Source organism: Macrobrachium nipponense, chromosome 15 (assembly GCF_015104395.2).
Source record: "Macrobrachium nipponense isolate FS-2020 chromosome 15, ASM1510439v2, whole genome shotgun sequence".
NCBI lineage: Eukaryota > Metazoa > Arthropoda > Malacostraca > Decapoda > Palaemonidae > Macrobrachium > Macrobrachium nipponense.
In genome coordinates this window covers 72,105,746-72,127,251 of record NC_087208.1, presented here as the reverse complement: position 1 = coordinate 72,127,251, position 21,506 = coordinate 72,105,746, and the positions used below count along the sequence as shown (strand labels likewise).

Genomic DNA, 21,506 nt, shown 5'->3' with positions numbered 1-21,506 from the left:
ATTTCTACTAATTGCAATGTGTGGAACCAGTATGGTCTCGCATAACCAAATCTATCTCCATCTTTCTCCTGAACAATAAAAATGTGTCGGACTTAGAACCTTCTCTCGCTATCTCTCTATCTATAAACTTCATACGACAAAAAATCCCGTATGTGTTGCATGATTCAACTTTCCCTTCTCTCTCTCTCTCTCTCTCTCTCTCTCTCTCTCTCTCTCTCTCCTATCAAGCGATATCTGTCATCGAATGTTACTTCAGTTGTGACAACATGACAAGCAGTTCAAATCTATATCGAGATAAGAGACCGAATGTTCACCACAATGCCCATAAGAAAATACTAACTCAACTCGTCGTTACTCATCGTTACTCAACAATATTTCATGCAATTTACAAACCTTTCACACTGACCGCATCTTTAGCAAGTATGCACGAAGGAGACATCATGCAAAATAAGTGGTCACCCTGGTGCATAATAATAATACCCTTATGCTTCTAAAGGACAGAACAGAGATGTAACCAAAAGTGACTACTTGGCAACCTTATCCCACCCCCCCTTCCCCAGGGTGACATCAAGCCACGACTACTTGGCAACTCTTAGGCCGCCGGGTGACAGAGTGCCATTCTGTCAGTGGCTCCATTAAGGCTTTCGGCTTCAGCCTCAATAGCAAAGCTGTTACTCTCACTAGTGAATCGCTCAACTGTAAAGAGTATATAGACTTTATTACCAATCTAGTGTATTTTGTGTTTGCGCCAGACGATTCGACCTTCTCAGGTAAATCCATCAAGAAAATGTGATTGAATATACTTTAATCCGTTTTCCATTCTTTTGTAGGTCTTAGATTAAGCTGGCCTTAAACCAGCTTGGGAAAATCTGAATTGCATCTAATTGCATTCGGATAAAATGGGATTACTTCACGAAATGTTAATGAAAAAGATCTAAATACAACATGAAATGATATAACCAAGAAATTCTCGTGTCAACATTTCTTATCTAGTAATCTGGATAAAATTTGATAAATCTATATGCACCAGATTCTTATCTTACTAGCTTTGAGCCAAATGTGACAACCAAAAATCATTAGACATAAAATTCTTTTCAATCTGTTTTATTAATTAATAAAATGTGTCCATCCCAAATAAAGCCCACTTATATCAGAAACTCGATCAATTAAGTTAGGCTTTGGTGTTTACATAATTATATCAGCAGAGAATGTTAGAAGAAAATTGAAGGAAAAAAGTCTATGAGTTTGAGGTATTAGGAGTTTCCGGCAGCCAATTAATCTAAAACGACCAAACCTAATTCGGAGGCTGCATTACTCGTACCAAGAAATGTTCTCACGGTGTACAGAGCTGCAGTGAAATTCGCCGAAGATTAACTCATCAAAGTGACTATTATTTAACTTGGGTTTGTGTTAATGTTAACTATAACAACTGATCCTACGACGAGAGGTACGGCTTACTCGAGTGCATGTAAAGATCGTCTGACAAATTAACCGCACAGTAACCGCCAATTCTCTTCGGTAATGTCTTTGCATTAGAAAATTGCACGCAACCGCGAAAGAGAAGAATAATTATAATCATTTCGGAATTTAGCATTATTTATTAGTGAATACGCAGATAAAATGAAACAGGCAATTTCAATAAACAATGCTGATTTTAATTTCGCAGCAGTCACGACCTGCTTATATAAACTGAAAACAATCACTGCATAGTAAGAAACAACCCCCTTTCCATATTCACCAATGCATCAGTCATTTCTGCAGTCAAAATTTCATCTACCAGCTAACTGGAGGTTATTATTATTCTTTTTCTCACTTTGCAGGAGGCGCTTGCAGCTAAGGAAGACACCAAGGGAACGATAGCACTAAAACAAAACAAAATCACTGACGTAAAATAAGGACAAAAACAAAAGTAGCAATATTACTCATTTAGAAGAAGATATCATCACCAAGCCATTAAGACCGATTGTATCCAAGAGATCGTCGCTGCTCTTCTTTGTCTAAAAGGTAAGTTTTGTTGCTATTGGTATTGTACTCATAAGGATCGAAGACCACGCACCTGCACAGCAAACGAAGGAAGGTTCCATAGAACAGAATGCCCATGTATGAAAATTAAAAGTGGAAAGAAGAAAGTTGTGGAAATAACAATAAATAACAATGCCGCGTTTGAACTTGCATTCAAGGTACAATATGGCTGTTAGTCTTTCTTAAGAGGCTACCCATCAGAAAACTAGCCACTGCCTACCGTATTGATCTAATAAATTAAAGCGCAATACATTAACAATAAGATGCTATCAGTTCTAAATTATTTCTTAAAGGAAAAACGAAAACTTTCTTGTTTCCGTTCCTCTCCTAGAGTTGTAAAGATTTACGTACTTACTACACTACACTCCCGTCAGGGCTGTGCTGTTCACAGACAGACAACTCCCGTGCAATAATTGCTCGTTTCTTCCTACTTCTAAAAACAAACCCACGATTCCTTCCCTCTTTCCGTATTCCGAAAGACACCTTCATTTTAATCCAATTTGTCTATTCCAATTTCTTAGGACATTTCGGAAGAGAAAAAGAATATTAATGCTTCCTAAGACACGGCCTCCCAGTTCAAAGCAAACAGCAAAGTATTAGGTTACCTCTTTGCATGTTTATTCTGCATAAATTTGTAATCCTTCGAGGATTACACTGTTAACGGACTGTTTCTCTAAATTTACTAAAAAAAACTTTATAAGTGAAATTCCTTTCATGCTACGGCTTCGGACAGTTTATTTATAAACCTTTCCTCCTCTAGGATGCAGGTCTATCGCTTTCTTAGTGATTGATTCCCTACTCACAAAAGTCCTTTTCCTCATATTGTTTCCCTGTCTGGCAAATACATAGATCTTTTGGCAATTTCTATATGGAATATTATATGGGGCTTTATATATATATATATATATATATATATATATATATATTATATATATATATATATATATGTATATATATTTATTTTATACTAGCTGAACAACCCTGTGCTGCCTGAGAAAACTCGGAATAGTTACTGATAAACTCTCTCTCCTCAAAAACCCCATCTCTCTGTCTGTCTGTCTGTCTGTCTGTCTCTCTCTCGCTCTCTCTCTCTCTCTCTCCTGTTAAGATAAGTGCTTCAGTTACATTGGCCAAGCATTTTTAACATTTCATATTTCACCACTTCTCACCCATATTCCTATTGGGGCTGAACTTGGACTTGAAGGGCACCATGAGTGTCTCTTCCATCCCAGCAATCTCAAAAACTATGGATTAGATGCTAATAAACATCATTACGCAAGCCTGGGACCCCATACCTGATGCTGTTAAAGAAGTCCTTTCCTTTGTCTACGCTCCTATGAAACAATATCTCAGGGTGAAAAGGTGTTCTGCAATCCCTGTTGTGAGGTTAGCGTCCTTGCTGGCTCCTTGAAGTAGTAGGGTAACGTTAAGGTGTATATACATCCCCTGTATGTTTAACCCTTGGAGTTTCCTTACAATTTTTTCCCTTAACTCTTATTTGGTCGTAGTCAAAAGTAAAACTCCGTTGCTGGAGCCTTTAGAGCCTAATTTAGATCATTGGCGACATTTTACCAGAATTTTCTCAACAAATATTAATGTTAAAGTGTTTTCATGAGAGAAAAACGAACCTAAAATGCTAGCACCATAATCCCATTAGAGCAAAAGGATGGAAGAGAAACTCCATAGCAAGGTAAGGGCATCTTTTTCAAGTTTAGGTATTTATTGTTAGGGAAAACCAATTGTGATTGCAACCTTTGTTTAGCTAGAAATAGGAAACTTAGAATTGCGTGCATGCCAAATTTAGCTACAAGAGAGAGAAGTTTTGATCACTAACCAATAGTATTCTGTGCTATGCATGAAGCAAGGTAGCTAAGAAAAAAGCTATAATTAACAAGGATCAGTGCCAGGTTCCTTCTGCAAAAGAAAGAAATCGCTAACGAAACTTGTGCCACAAGGAATTGCATTAGTTAGGTGTGACCACTCTGAGTTGTCTTACTGTAGCAAGCAAATAAGAAATCTTGCGCCGTCAATGTCCAGAGCAAGTCAAAGGCAGGCAACGACATGGAAGATAATCTGAGAAGGTAAATAGGCAGGAAATCCCCGATCACTTTCATCCATTCATTCATTCATTCATTCATGTATATTTTTTTCATAAGAAGAGTTGTTTAACACAACTGGGTAACTTCGAAAAGAAAAAATAATCTTGTGTAAGCCACTAAATAAGGGGAAATATTTTTTGTGTAAGCCACTAAATAAGGGGAAATATTTTTATTTTTATGGTAAAGTGCGTGAATTCATTTAAAGCAAACTAGCATTTTACCAAGTGAGGTTGAGGGAAAACGTACGCACGTACACACTCACAGAACAGCTGTGTTTTGGTCCGCCACCTCGCTGCTCGCTCACATGACTGATCGTCTGGCCACCCCACAACAAAGAAGCTAAAAACAGAAATGGAAGTGCGTCGGCCATCAATTGTATATTGTTACGGGACCCGCTAGGTAATTCATATAATGTTTATACTGGGAAACGAGTGAGAAAATAATCTCTGTAACGCCATATTTTCATATAACTCGCCTTTACAAAGTCCATTACAGTCTGTTGACTGGTTTAGTAAAATTTTTTAGTCTGACCGACTGCTTGATAATTTTTCCAGCTACACCCTATATTACAGTCTGCTGGACTGATTGATGTTTTAAATCCACCGCATCTAACATGCACTTCACATTACTAGGTGACAAGTTTATTTCTTTTATAGTCCATGAGGCTGGCATTATTTTTCCTCACCCTTGTGATGAATAAGTTTGCTGTATTTGTATATGTGCATCTCACTGCTGTCTGTTAATTGCCTATTACCCATTCAGTCTGTTTGACTGCTCTTACATTTGATCATCTGCAAGGCCATACTTTACACCCAAGTGACTCATAAATATGCCGCATTGTTATAAGAGCATTCCATTACAACCTGCTGGCTGCTGTTATATTTGGTTGCCTGCGAGGCCCAAGTTTTACACCTGCGTGGCAAGTAATTTTGATGTATTTGTATATGCGTGCCCATTACAGTCCATTGGCTGATTGTTCACGTGACCACTATTTTACGCCTTTGCAGAGAATATTTACAGTCCGTGACTGCTGTTCTGTGGAACCATTCATGCAGTATTCCTGCCCATATTATGTCCTTTGTGACAATCTAATTCTATTTGGGTAATCCATTCCAGATCATGTAAATCTGTGACTTTCAGCACGGGTCGGCTCAAATAATTCCGCCTCTTCACTTGCAGAGAATTATTGTTATTCTGTCCTAGGAATGCTATTTCCAGGGCTTAGTGCCTGTGTTACCCCTCAAGAGTTTCCTGTTCTTGCCCTCACGTCACCCATTCCTCCAAAATGGCGAACAATCCTGCATTAGAGGAAATTAAGGATTTTACTGAAGCAGGGAAGGCAGCGGGTCTAAAGGGCCAAGAATTAGCTACTTGGGTAGCCAAAGAGAGGGAAAAGGTCAGGCTAGAAAGAGAAAGAACTGAAAGGGGAGAAGGAAAGAGAAGAAAAGGAATGAGAAAGACTAAAAAGGAGAAAGAATAGAAAGGGAGAATGAACGAGAAGAAAAGGAGAAGGAAAGAATAGGGAGAAAGAAAGAGAATTCCAAGAGAGAAGGGAAGCAGCAGAAAAGGCTCACCAACTGGCTATGACCAACTCTTTTGTCCATGCCATAACACTCCACCCTCAGTAGCAAAGGCAACCTAATCCGACCGTGGAATGAATCCAAGCTGGAGACCTGGCTAAACCACGTTAGAAAGGGTCATAGAGAATTCCCAACCTCCTCCAGCCAAAATAGCCCTCATCTTGGGGAAATACTTGAAGACAAGGGAACTATCGCTTTTCAAGCCCTTCCCGCTCACGAGCAAGGAGATCTCGCTTGCATAAGGGAGGCCATTGCCAAAGCCTTCGAAATCACCCCCGACAGGTGGCAACAAAAATGGAGGAGCATGCTGAAGGAATCCGGGCAGACATGGTCGGAATGGGTGGCAAAGCAAACGCCCACCCTCCAGAGGTGGACAAGGGCATTCAACGCTGTTTCTGCAGACGAGATCCTCAAACTTTTCTAGTTGGAGGATTTCTTATCATATGCCCCACCTGAACTTGCCACTTACTTGGTAGACAAAAATCCAAGGATGATCACAGAGTGCTGTAAGTGGGCGGATGTTTGGGACACCCACCACCCACTACAAAGTTCCTTGAACAAGAAAATCCACCCTTTCGCTCACCCTCTGGTCAACTTCCAAATAACACAGCATCAAAATAATCAGCCACGTAAGCACGTGCATGGGCATTGTAATAAACCTGGACATTCTTCTGAGCAATGCATCACTAAACCATATCCTCCTCAGTCGACTCCCACTCCCCCACAGAATGGACATCACCAAAATAACAAGAGTAACGGCCATTGGCAGCAGAACAACCGACCAAAGTCTGACTATAGCAGGAGCTTTTGTGACTCATGCAAAGTACATGGGCGCACCTCTTCATGGGGTCATTGCCCCAAAAGGGTAGCTGCTCCTGCCATTGCCATAGTGGTGACAGACCCGTCAACTCTAAGCCCCCCAGCTCAGGGCCCCATATTTGTTGTACCTCCCAGAGGTCGCTATTCTGGACACCAGGTCCGAGCATTCAATGACTCTGGTGCACAGCTATCAATAATTATGGAAGATAACGTTCCTCCCAGAGTGAGGATTGAGAGGCATAATCTAATGGCTATTAAAATGTTACTTCCCACCATCTGGTTGAGGATCACACAGCCTCACCATTCAAAAATATGCAGAGGCTACATACATTTGCAGCTATTATGATGCCTTGTTAGGCCAAGAAATTATGCCACTTAATTTTGCACCATCCCAGGGTTCCTGCCCTTACCTCGCTTCAGACAACTTCCATAGTCCACCTGGAATGCCCTTGCACAGCTAGCACCACTTAAAGGCATCAGGCTGTGCCCTGCTCCGCCCCTTATGTGCATTGAGCCGAATTTGAATCCTCCTACTCTGCCAAGAACGGCCTTGGTGCCAGTACCACGGTAAGGCTTGAGTCTTCCTCTCTAAGCTCCCTGTAAAGTCTACTTCTCCGCCACAGCCGCCTCGACTCCGCTACTGACGCTGGAAGCTGTGGAAGGGCCAATTCAACCTGGAACTCACCAAGACATACCTGACCATAGCATAAGCTCCACCAGTGGAGCAGCCTTGCAAACCACTTCAGACCTGGTCACTCTAAATTGGGAGCCTGTAACCACCTCCTCCTCTTCCCCTTCGTTGGCAGTTAACCAGTCTGAGCACAAGGACTCTATCAACCCCTGGTTGGCCAAAGAACGTCAGGGACTGAGTCAAGCAGAGCTAGGCACGGGGCGACTGCCGTTGTTCCGACTGTCACAGCAGTCGAGGCTGATGCTGTTACGGCACCTTCTACGGACTTACCTCTTTTGAGTCTCCCCCAAGGAGTCGTCCAACCAACCTCAGAGAAGTTGAAGGAAGAGAAGTAGAGGACGCTGAGGATTCCAGCAGCCTTGGAGAAGCCCATAGGCTCTCTCCACACCAGTGCCCTGGCACAGTGCCATATTCCTTTTAGCAAATTCTAGCCCTTTTCCCTTCAGAGGAGAGTGCCCAATTCTGCTACTTCCGCTTCCTTCTTCTTCCTCTTTTGTGGCTGTTCTTATTTTGTACTTTACATACCCTCTTCTTTATAATTCATTCCTTCCTTCATTGTCCTCCTTAGGCACCTCCTTCTATTGTATGCTCTGCTTAGGCAGCATCCACTCACCAGTGGATCTGGCATTGAAAACTTAATACTTCATGTGAGAATTAATATGATGGTATCTATGAGCTTCTAGTGATACCCTTTAAGAAGTCTCCAACCCTCCAACACTAAGTGCAACCTCTGGCACCATATCCATTAAAAGGGGCACTAATACACACATATGACGAACCAGAAGGTTATAGTTAGCTCAGCCTAATAAGACGATATTATTAGAGCATTGCTTCATTTATTTCGTCTATGCTCCTACCAAGAAATATCTCAGGATGAAAAGGTGTTCTGCAGTCCCTGTTGTGAGGTGGACCTCCCCCTAACCTTAGGCTCTGGGCCCGTAGATGTGTACTGCAAATCAACAAACGTGTCCCTGAAAGTGTGTTCGTTGCTCTAAGCAACTGTTCCAGTATTTTACACCCATTCCTCCCCCTCAGGTGGATGGAACTTTGCTGAATGAGTCTGAAGCTTGAACTATTCTAGGTGTAACTTTTCACTCATATCTTACTTTTGAGAAACATCTGATGAAAGTTTCAGCAAGTAGCCACATGAAAGTTGGGTATTGTTCATGAGGTCTTACATATCTATGACAGTGATAAAATCAATGCGACATGTTGCAGGTCATTTGTGCTTCCTGTACTAGAATACTTTCTCCAGTGTGGATGTCTGCATAAGTTGTATTCTATTAGGGATCTTTCCTATTCACATTGATCCCTGATCCCCTTGTCCTACTGAGAACGACCAGATTCGCTGAACAGCAGCACCAATATGGAATAAATGTTTCTCGTAGTCGAACTTCTCAGCTCTAGACGTCCTTCTTCCTCACACCGTTGGACTGAGGAAGTTGTTCACTTGGAACTTCAAAAGTTCAAGCGAAGATGTAATGCATCACTCCCCTAATGCTATTCTTGCATTTTAATAAATGTTTGTCTATTCATTAATTTTTTCTTTTTAATAAGTGAGATTTCTTCTCCTGTATTTCATTTACCTTCTCTTACTTCCTGATGAGCACCATGTACTTTGAAAGCTTGAATTTGAAGTCAACGGGCCCTGTGGGCTTGTTCCATATTTACAGGGTTCATCTTGATAATAATAATAATAATAATAATAATAATAATAATAATAATAATAATAATAATAATAATAATAATAATAATAATAATAATAATAATAGTAATAATAATAATATGCGCATGACCAATTCTTCTAAATCAGAAGCTAACAGGTTTGGTAATTTCTTTGTACCATTCACTTCCGGATTGTAGAAATCACTACCTCGCTTACTACTTTCCAGATCTATAACTGAAGGGTGAAGGATCTCGATCCAGTCTTCAAAATATGAGGAAACATAATGCAATATTTCTAACATACATAGACCCTACAATTTGACATTTACCATATTGTTGTCTAAATTAGGTGTTCCATTATCTCAAAATTTCAATTTCAAACTACTAAGTAGGTCCCAGGGCCAGATATCAGAGAGATGCTGAGTGTACGTAGAGGGCTTCATGCAGCAAACTTCAGTATAAGTAGTAATGGGTTATCAGTACCTAGCAGACTGAGTAATGGTAACACAATTATCATACTCAATGGACTGAGTATGCCAGCAGCACTATACCATTTCTAACCATTGTCTGTGACCCAAAAGTTTTGCATACTTCTGAAATTCTTAAAGTTCGTTTGTTACACATACAGCATTTTCTTTTCATTCTTTTTATACTACTATATGATTTCATGTGAGAGTATGGTTTAAAAACTTATAGGTCACTTATAAGTGGCAGAACCAAGGGACAGGTCATTGTATTGTATTGTCATACAATGCCTCTCTCCACCTAAGCTGATGACTACATAGGTAGATCTATACCCCTCCTAATACACGGTTCTAACTTACATGAATGGTAAGTCGTTTTACCAATGAAACCTATCAATACATTCACTGGACATTGAGCTTATTGAGCTTGCAACCCAAAGAGTTTAAGTCAGCGACAGTCCTACTGAGTATCCACAAATATATATATATATATATATATATAATATTATATACTATATATATATATAGATATATATATATATAATATATATCTATATATATATCTATATCTTATATATATATATATATATATATATATATATAATATCCTATATATGATATATATATATATATATATATATATATATATATATATATATATATATATATATATATATATATATACTATATATAGATATATATATGATATATATATATATATGATATTATATATAGATATATATATATCTGATATAAGATATATATATATATCTATATATATATAGATATATATATATAATATATATATATATAATATAAATATATATATATATATATATATATGTATATATACATATATATATATATAGATATATATGATATAATATATATATATATATATATATATATTTATATATATATATATATATATATATATATAGATATATATCTATATATTATATATATATATATATATATATATATATATATATATATATATATATATCTATATATATATATATATATTATATATCTATATATATATATATATATATATATATATTATATATATATATATATATATATATAAAGGTTTTTGCCACGACCTTTTTTTGTACATAGCATCACGTTTTATATACTTCGTGATCAAGTTATTCATATATATATATATATATATATATATATATATATATATGTATGTATATATATATATATATATATATATATATATATATATATATATATAATATATATATACACACACACACATATATATATAAATATATATATATATATATATATATATATATATATATATATATATATATATATATATATATATGTATGTGTGTGTGTGTGTGTGCGTGTGTAAGTATGTATGTACATACGTACATATAAAAATTGTGAAATTTCATAAAGATTAGAATAAATAATTAATTGTCATACATACATGAAATACAACATACCTATTAAAGTATTAATCACAAATTGTGGGAAAATCATTCTTCTCAGTCCAAGGATGGGTAACCACTCATAAAAGGTAAATGTAGCTGGCATATACTCTCTCAAAGCAATCTATGAGGGCCTTGACAACTCATCCCAAATTCCATGTGTAAAAACTTGCAGCAGAGTTAGAAGTGGCTGGAAATGGATCAAAATGAGCCCAACAGATTGGTTGAAAATTAGGTTGGAAAAAGAAGCACTTTGACGGAATAACTTCCTTGCTGAATGTGCTATAATATATCAACTCTTTTCATCTTAGTAAGAGCCAACCACAACTTTAGTTTGTCTGTTACTCGCAAGCTGATACATCTGTCCCCTCTAGACAGGTAAAAGTTCAACGACGATAACATTATAGAATTATTAAAAACATCCTATGCCCATAACATTATACAATTATTAAAAATATGTAAGTTTTTAAATACGGTCAAAGAAAAGGACATAAGAAATAAACATAAAGCTAATGGATGAAAATTCTGAAACCAGAACACTCTAAAACACAAAATGTCCAACATTTTAGCTATTAACATTGCTCTGAGTGTACAGTTGTTGCAAGCATAACATCTTTCTTCAACATCCAGATTCCCTGACGTACCATCTGCTATAAAAGCACTCACTCCATTGGCTCTCAAGCCCCACTGTGACTCTTTTCCATTTACTCCTGATACCTCATTCAACATCAAGTGCACATAAACTCTTCATTAGGTTTTCTTTCCAACATTGACAGCTGTTTCACCTGTAACAGACAATTTTCCCAATATTAACTACAATGCTTATATAACGGCATTGGAACTGTGCAACAAAATCTAAATAAAGAACATAACTAAAAATGAATGAGAAAATACGACTGGAAACAGATCTGAGTGATATGCCACGATGCTTTATAATACCATCTCCTTTGGCTTCACTGAAAGTCCTGTAGGGCTGTGGTAGATCTCCCTTCAGCTGAGACAACAGTCTAAGGACAACTGATTATCAAACACAGGTTGGTACAGCGTGATGCCCACTGCTTCAATGAGCAATAGCCATACATAGTTATCCTCTTGGGGGGTAACATCGCTGTCTCTGATAAGGTCCTCTAAAGGAGACTTTCAGTATAATGATATTAATAATAACAATAATAAATTTCATTTCAGCTCAAGGCCATGTACATGGAATATGAATATACAATGTACAACATACACATTCTAGATACATGAAATAACAAAATTAATCGGCAATATCCACACACTTGCTGTAGTAGTATAAAAGATAGTACATACATCGTGTGCCTCTTGTTTCTAAAACTGAGCGGTTTGCAACTCTGCCAGAAATTTAATCTTGTAAGCCCTACTGTTCCTAGATTCATTGGGATCAAAGAGATGATGATATTATTCACCTATCAAGTATGAGCGACTGAAGATTTTCAGCAATACTCTCTCATTTGAGCGCTTTTGGTGTTATTCTATATGTAGTGATTTCCCAGACAGCAATATTTCCTGCCTGTTGTCTGTCTAATAGCCTTCTTTGGCGTAGAAAGTTAAATTCTTGGTATTTCTAGTGAGGTGATGTGTCTTCATCATGCACTCCATGATGCATAAACAGCTTTCTTAGTCGTACAGTGGGAGATGGCCTTCCACAACTTAGGTGCCGACAACTAACCTCTTGTATGAACTTGGCAACCCTCCCCTTGTGTTAAGGCACAGTAACAACCATAAGGGCAAGACCCTTGCTACAAACAAGGATATGTAACACCATTTTCTTGAAGATCTTGACCTATCAGGAATACTGAAGTTATTCATCAGAACAACTATTGGTAGCAGGTGATTGCTGAAGCAAAGATAAATATTCAGGTGCCTTTCAGGTGAAGGAGTCTGCTGCAGGATTTCAGAACCCTAATTGGGGTCAAAGGAACTGGTCTTGTAACTTCGTTATTATTCACATTTCTTTGGAAACTTATCCATGACCAAAACAGCTGCCAATATAAGGATGAATAAATGGAGCTTCACTGCAATAATCTTTGTCATTTACTGCAAAAATCTTTCTCCCTAAACCTAAGACAAAGGTAATTACAAAATGGTTGTCAAAAATAGATACGACTTAATTACTCTTTACTGAGCATTGCCCATGAGAAAGAGTAAGTCCCATTTGCATATATGTACATGGAACAAAGCATCCAGGTATACAGTAAATCTCTCTCTCTCTCTCTCTCTCTCTCTTCTCTCTCTCTCTCTCTCTATATATATATATATATATATATATATATATATATATATATATATATATATATATATATATAATATATATATATATATAATATATATATATATATATTATATATATATATAACATACATATATATGTGTGTGGGTGTTGTAGGAAGCCCACTAAAATTTGGAAATGATTAGTTTTTATTTAAGCTTTCCAATTATTTGGTTTCACTATGTAGACGATATTTTTGATTTGATTTCAGAATTTATTAATACTGAAGATTTATTTACTCAGCTGAATAATTTACACCAGTGCATCAAATTTAAAGTAGAAAATGGGAATAATAACAGTTTACCTTTCTTAGACGCTTTATTTTGTCGTTCAGAAGAAAATATGATTAAATATGCAGTTTATAGAACACTGACCCATGCAGCCATTCTTTTTCTTTCCATTCAAATGATGTGAAAATAGGTGTTATTTCTAATATATTCTTGAGAGCGTACAATTTTTTGTGATATTGAATTTTTAGACTGAAATGAATCATATAAAAAAATGTTTTCACTGCACTTGGTTACAATACAAATACTATTCAAAGGACACATTTTAAGGTACGTAGTATATATTATATGGCAAGGGAGAAAAGGAGCTTCCTAGGTAATAATAACGCGTTTTAGTCTTACCACAAACCAAAGAAAACTGAACTTTTAAAGGAATATTTTAAATTTTGCAGCATTGTTCCTGTGTATAAGAATACAAACACTATTCAAAAGTGCCTAACAAATAATATTAAGAATGTAGACAAAAAACAAGGATGAATTTACGAAATTCCCTGCCAAGTGTGTAATAACATATATAGGTAAAACGATTGCTTTTGACAGAAGGCAAAGACAACATCGGGACCCATTAAGGAAAGGCGATGAAAACAATGACCTCTTTCGACACAGACAAAGTACAAATCATATTGTTAACCTGCACAAAATGAAAAACATAAAATATGTTAATAACACTGACAAAGAAAACATTTAGAATCTATTTTAATCCATAATGTTGAAACTGTGAATATATATGAGAGTAATTTCACACTGGACCTTTTCTGTAATGCAATTATGACGAAGCATGCAGTTAGTGTAACTATAAGTTTTAAACAAGATTGGCAAACCACCGTAGGGCAGTTATATTGATATAACTGTATACTTATATGTTATTACTTTTACCTCGACCATTAGTTTCAGTTTTTTTTTACTTTTATTTCTCTTTCTGAAAGAGGGAGAGAATGTACTCTCCAAAAGCTTAAATAAAAACTAATCTTTTCCAAATTTCAGTGGGCTACATACAACACAATATATATATATATATATATATATATATATATATATATATATACATATATATATATATATATATATATATATATATATATATATACATATATATATATATATATATATATATATATACATATATATATATATATATATATAGACATTATATATATATATATATATATATATATATATATATATATATATATATCTATATATACATATATATATAATATTTTACTTCAGGTGAAAAAACAGTGAATGAGCAAATATTTAGCACTTGCGTCCCCTCCAAGAGGAAATCACAGAGCCCCAGCCAGCCTTTACCGCCGTCCTTGAACCCAAATCGTACTTCCCATGGGATACGAAGACTGCTGCGTCATGGCATTCATGGAATGTAATTATCATTCTAACGTCCAACGTCGGTTTACCACAGTCACGTTTCTCCACACTCATGAGTCGGGCTATTCTGAATAAGTTGAAGAGTGAGGTGTGGGGATGGATTCAATGAAGCTGGGGCCAAAGGGTCACTGTAAAGCTTTAACTTTTCAAGTGCAAGCGGGTTGCTGTGTAAGCATCGCTACAGAAGTCACCCAATCAATCGGACATGAAAATGTCAAGAATTAACACAATGAGGCGGACATCAAGAGTAAGGGTGTGTCTACACGGTCGAACAATGTCCGACGGACAAACACTGTCACCATATAGTCGAAGCAGGATGACGTCATAAGCGCTGAAACGATAGAAGTAGATCTGGCAACAAACAGTGATACCAGATGAGGTTGTATACCACTGTTTTTACTCTGCTCACAAGGCAAAGACCGGCAGGCAATTGTTAACTGGTAACAATGTTTGTCCGTCGGACATTGTTCGACCGTGTGGACGCACCTTAACAGCGCCTCAGATCCAAGGCACATGACGATAAGGAACCACCTGGATGGAATAAATGAAAAAGACACCGAGAAATGCGTGGCCACACTCGGTTTAACCAGAAACTTTCAATCTTAATCTGTATTTCACAAATCTCTTAACTCAACTTTTTCTATTACTATTTTTATATTAGGCAGTTGGTTTTTTTAGAAGGCAAAGAAGAACTTTTTTTTTTTTAATGGTGGTGAGTAACTTTATAAACGTCTAGATGGATTTCGAAAGTAATGAATAGCAACCATATAAAACCAAGTTGATTCAAGCACTTAAGAAACAGACGAACAAATACAATTTTATGTTCTAGAAACGAAGTTCCATCCACGACTGTGCAATAAAAAAGATGACCATGACAACAAGTGTTGTCCCATGTTCCTCTCTTGTTACAAGATAGTTTTTAGGAGTAGAGAATACACATGAACACACACACACACACTCACTCATATAGTATATATATATTGAGCTACAAATGTCGTTTGATACCCAATTCACTCTACCTTGACAATATCACCAAACCGTTTATCATTAAAATTCCCCTTCTGTGGTAATGCGGAGGTAGAGCGATTTGGATATTAAACGACATTTGTAGCTCAATGTTTGTGAATGTATTATGTATTATATATATATATATATATATATATATATATATATATATATATATATATATATCTATATATATATATATATATATATATATATATATATATATATATATATATATATATATATGTGTGTGTGTGTGTGTGTGGTGTGTGTGTATTTATATACACATATACATATATACAAATGTCTATATAATGTGTGAGTTTACGTGAGGCTATAAATACGTAAAAATACCTATTCTAAAATCTTTAAAACTATAGATGCAATAAAAAGATCATAGACTAGGGTTCATTCATTAGAAATTCCTTGTTACCAAGTGACAGTATCACATAACCCAAGTACCGGTACACTTTTTTTCTGTTCTCCCTCCCTTCCGTTACGGCTGATAACGCTGTTGTGATACTGTGTTGTATGTAACGACGCACTACAGTAAAGGTCCAGAATCAAGGCTATAATCAGCAAGTCATGGCTCTCAGTGACAATGGTCTGATCACTATTGGAAGAAATCTAACACGACGCAGTCTCGGTTAGATTACAAATCCTGTCCTTTAGCGCAGCAACAACGATAAACAGTTGACTCTGACCACTCGCTTTTCAAGAAAGAACCAAATGTCTGTGTACGTTCGGGTCCTTGCGAGGGCTGACTCATTTCTTAATGTAATACCCTTTGAGTGGAAGTTGTTCCCGTGTCGTACTGAATTGGATACTAAGAAATATTGATGTTAATATCTGTGGTTATAAAAATCACGTGCATATATATATATATATATATATATATATATATATATATATATATATATATATATATGATGTATATATATATATATATATATATATATATATATAGTATATAATCTAAATATCTATATATATGCATACACATATATATATGCTATAGTCTAGATTATGTAAAATTATATAGGTTATATTATGGTATAGTATATTAACTATATATATATATATATATGTTATAGATATATCTATATATCTATATATTAATACATATATATATATATTCTATCTATCTATATATAGTTATAGATATATATGTATACATTATATTATTTAATATTATTACCTGTATGCATATATATGTATATATATATATAATTTATTAATAAATAAATATATTATAGTATTAATTAATTAATAAATGTAAATTGAAATTTATGATCTATTAGTCTTATTAAATACTCTTAGATATAATGTATCTATATTTAATCTATATAATAATTAGATATAACTATATATTTATCTATCTAATATCTATAATATAGTTATATATGTCACAAACCAGGATAAAACTGCTTCCTCATGAACATTTACTCCGTGACCCATTCCTGATTCTACTTATAACATCTGTTACAAGTTTCGCATTACTACTTTTTTAACAAGACAAAATCTTCAATTTAATCATACAAAATACATGGAGAGAGAGAGAGAGAGAGAGAGAGAGAGAGAGAGAGAGAGCGAGAGAGAGAAGAGAGAGAGAGAGAGAGAGACGAGAGAACGAGACCGAGAGAGAGAGAGAGAGAGAGAGTACCGTTTTCTAAATACAACATCCATAGAAATTAGCATATAAAACGGCCAAAGTTGGAATTGTCCCAGAAATATTATGAAGACAAATACTTGCTAAAAACTTACTATACTCCGTAAGCGCAAAACAGTAAAAAAATGAAGTTGACGACTTATTACAGCTTAGGCAATCAACAACTTACCCCCGTCATCAAACAAGTGAAGTGTTCTGTTTATATTTTACTGCAAACATACACATGAAAACATACACTCAAAGGACATACTTGGAAAATACGAGAGAATGAAAAGGAGCCACTAGTGATAACAACTAAACTGATATAATATTTATTGAAGAAAACAGAAGCTAAAATGAGTTCCAAAACTTGACAGCAACAATCTACCTTACTGATCCAAAATGGTTGCTTTCAAAACCATAGCCCTAGCTAACAAGTTTGAAACACTAATTGCCATGTCTTGACAACCTACTGGCCGACAGCTCATCCAATTTTAAATATAATATGAAAAGAACAGGAAACAGATGTCATTGTTATTTAAAGGACCATCGTTTTCATTCTTTAAAACTAAAAGCGTCTCTGACTGACGGCATTTGTCTATACTACCTGTATAGTTGTCAATACTACCTGTATCGTTGGACAGCTGTATCATTAAGCGAGTAATTTAACACACACGATATCAATTGGATTAGTATAGTAAACAGATGACACAAACAATAAAACAGCAAGAACATCTATAATGATGATTAAACGTATTATGTTCAATTAGAGTATTTCACACTGTCTATGGCAATACAACATGTCGGGCATCTCATGTTATATAGGTAAATACCACTTAGTTATATATTTATATTATATAACCGTTCCTTTTTTAAATGTACAATTATATCAGCCATTCAAACGACTAAAAAGTTTCTGACAGACTATTTTAACTAAACAACATAGTGAAACGTTTTGGTCTTTAGTGATATATCACAATATAGTTTACAAAATCAACTACTTAACTGAGTAAATATTTCATGTATTCTTCTTTCGACAGATAATGGTACAGCAAGATGAGCCAATGATTGAGAGACCTCAACAGTATAACCTGTACTGGGAAAATTTCGGCTGCAGATGATCATCAACACATCATAGTACAGCCTTCAGGAAAAGTATAAAACTCATGTGTCATAAATTATTACTGAACTGGAATCCATGTCATAAGCATTGTCCATAGATGTAACATTCTCAGCCATAGCTACGTTAAAAACAAAAAATATCATAAAACCCAGCAATCAATGAAAGAGTAACGAAGAATAAATGGCGCTCCACCAATTCAAAATCAAGCATTATGCCACAAGTGGCAGACACGAAAATCCAGTAAATGATTCTCTAGAAAACGATAATACCCATACTAGTAGTACCAAACAGGGAGATAACAATACACCAATACTCAGAATTCAAAGAAGGTCAAGCGACCCGATTTTGCTCTACAAACCATCCGAAGTTATGGTTTGTCCTGTCCAACCTTATAAGGACGAAGAAGAAGAAGAAGGAGAAGAAGATCTATTCAGGGCATGCCATAACGATCTCATCCGAGATATGAAGTCCAATTATGATGCAAGTCAAAGCCATTCCAGTAATGCAATTGTTGCTGAACAATACTATGAGGTGAAGCAAAAGTATCCAAAGAAAAGAACTGAATTGCCATTGCAAGAGGTCCATGCTGACTCCATAGTCAGACCAACTCACCATTCCCACAGAGCAGAGAGAGGACCTTTGAGGGAAAATGAGCACAAAGAAATGCTTCCTTGTCACAGTCCACATAATGTTCATTCTTATCAAAATTCAGACATCCATTTCTATCCAAATCATGAGAGCCCAAGTCCTTCATGGAATGAAACGAGCCCTTTCGCATGCTACAGCAGCCAAGAACCCCTGGAAGTAGAGAAACTACAGTACTTCTATCACCAAATGGCAACTCACATGCAGCCACCCATCATCTGCCCGGTCACTGGTCACCACTTCCCAGTCCACCTCCTCAAGACTCTAAAAGGAGTTCACCATTCTAGTAACTCAATTGGAGAGTTCCTTCCACAGGCGAGTGCATTCGTCCACTCGCCCAATTACGAGTTCGAAAACGCAAAGAGGATGCTGGTGGAAGGAGTGAAGCTGGTCTGCGACGGCGCCCGCGAAACGATGGATAAGATGGAATTCAAGAATAAGACGAGAATGAGTTACAACGGTGGAATACCTGGTGTGGAGTGCATCCCTTCACTTGACGGCTCTTATCAAGATATCTGTGGAAAACTGAATTACATACAGTCTGCGTTTCTGCAGTTAGCGGAATGCAACGACCCAGAGATGCTAAACGAGGCGCGGCGAATCATTCCAATCGATCTACTTCATCGCCTTCTGCAGCAGTTGCAGGAACATTCTCTGGAGGGTCAGGAACCACAAGGAATTACGTAATTTATAACGCAATGTACTTAATAAGGAACTGACTAAGCGAGAGTTGCGATCAATCTTGAATCAACTTAATATAAAGAGCTAATAAATCTAATCTTGAAGAAGATTATGTACTTTGTTTCACTGCATCCTTCAACAAGTCAATTAAAGTAAAGTATGTTCTACAGCATTTTTCGTACCCTGCTGACTTCTCACCTCTCGTTATGATCATCTGCCATTTGTTGCAAATGCCTGTAACCTTTTATCCTTGTCAATCACAAACTTGCAAAACTGTTCAGGTAAACACTAAGAATTGTTTCACTTGACGCTTAATTTACAAAGCTGAATATACCAGAGAGAGAGAGAGAGAGAGAGAGAGAGAGAGAGAGAGAGCTAATAAAAGTAGCGTGACAAAGCAAAATTGCATGAGAAAAATGCACTACAGTATAGTTATTGTCACAATGAAACCACTGTGCAACATTGAGTTCGGCTGAAAACAGTAACAATATATAAAAGTTTGAGATCATTATCAGGTCCAGTTCTGCACAGAATAATCATATTAACTACACCGTCATTATTAATTCCACAAAAAGATTCTCTTAGAGCTCAATCAAAGGGCTGGTCCTTAAATGACAGATTTAAATTAGAGAAGCTGGACAGCTAAGGAGAAAGGCGCCAAAAAGAATGGATAAAATGGAGGGATCTGGAGGAGGAGATGGGGCTGTGGCAGTCATACTTCAGCGTCCATGGAAAGAGGAGGATGAAATCAGAGAGCAGAATGCTGCATCACTGTAACCCACTGCCACTCACACTAGACTCCTAATGTCTTTTTCAATTTTTCAAAGAATGAGTTTTAGTACGAGATCACTAGACCAAGCCAGTTCCCCAGCGAACAGTCTAAAGAGACTATAAGCCAACAGCGTCAAGCATTCATAGGTAGTTACCCATCCAAACACTGATCAAACTCTTACACTGGAAGCGTTTACTGGTAGAAAGAACAGCGGCAAAGCATAAGTTCTGTTATTATATATAAAAAAAAAGGCCACGACGAGTAAATCCCCCTGATCTGAAACTTGACCTGAGGAATAGCAGGAGAAATAAGCATGGTTAGTTAGCTGACTGTTCTTCTCTGCTTTTCTTCCTTGCTTCTCTAGGAGGTTAGTTCTGTCTTCCATCAGGGTTAATTCACCCTGATGGAAGACAGAACTAACCTCCTAGAGAAGCAAGGAAGAAAAGCAGAGGAAACCAGTCAGCTAACTGACCAACTCATAAATTTACTGATCTGCGCTGACAAAATGAAAGTTGCTGTACCCTGACGAGCGTTATGCGTATACCTATGACTTAGGTTACAAAAGAAGGAATACATATTCTAAAAGTTAATTTGCAATGTATTTAAAATCGCTACATAGAGATTTGAGAGCTGCAATTTACCGTGTCGACAGTCCGTTTGATATGGCTTTGTAGCCAACCTCTAACATAAGACTGCTAATATTTGTTGCAAGTTTCAGCACACCACCATTCCTCATTTTACGAGACTGGAATGTTAGTAATAAGGCGCACAGGTCCTTGCCTCGGGCTTCAGAAATTTCTTAAACAAAATCTAAAGAAATAAAAATATAGAGAGATAGCATATTAACCGTGGCTTCAGAAATTTCCAAAACAAAATAA

General features: G+C 36.3%; 1 protein-coding gene across 1 annotated transcript; it reads left to right on the top strand.

Annotated features, from left to right (window-relative positions):
- The first annotated feature begins 581 nt into the window (after nucleotides 1-581).
- Nucleotides 582-19,968, top strand: LOC135195048 (uncharacterized). Its single transcript, XM_064221381.1, has 3 exons — nucleotides 582-770; nucleotides 1,821-2,004; nucleotides 18,448-19,968. Exon 3 carries the CDS (start codon nucleotides 18,711-18,713, stop codon nucleotides 19,860-19,862), a length of 1,152 nt encoding a protein of 383 aa, XP_064077451.1. The 5' UTR covers nucleotides 582-770; nucleotides 1,821-2,004; nucleotides 18,448-18,710; the 3' UTR covers nucleotides 19,863-19,968.
- The last annotated feature ends 1,538 nt before the right edge of the window (nucleotides 19,969-21,506 follow it).

Excerpts from the sequence above, each read along its gene's own strand:
- LOC135195048 (XM_064221381.1), top strand. The coding sequence starts at position 18,711 with ATGGCGCTCCACCAATTCAAAATCAAGCATTATGCCACAAGTGGCAGA.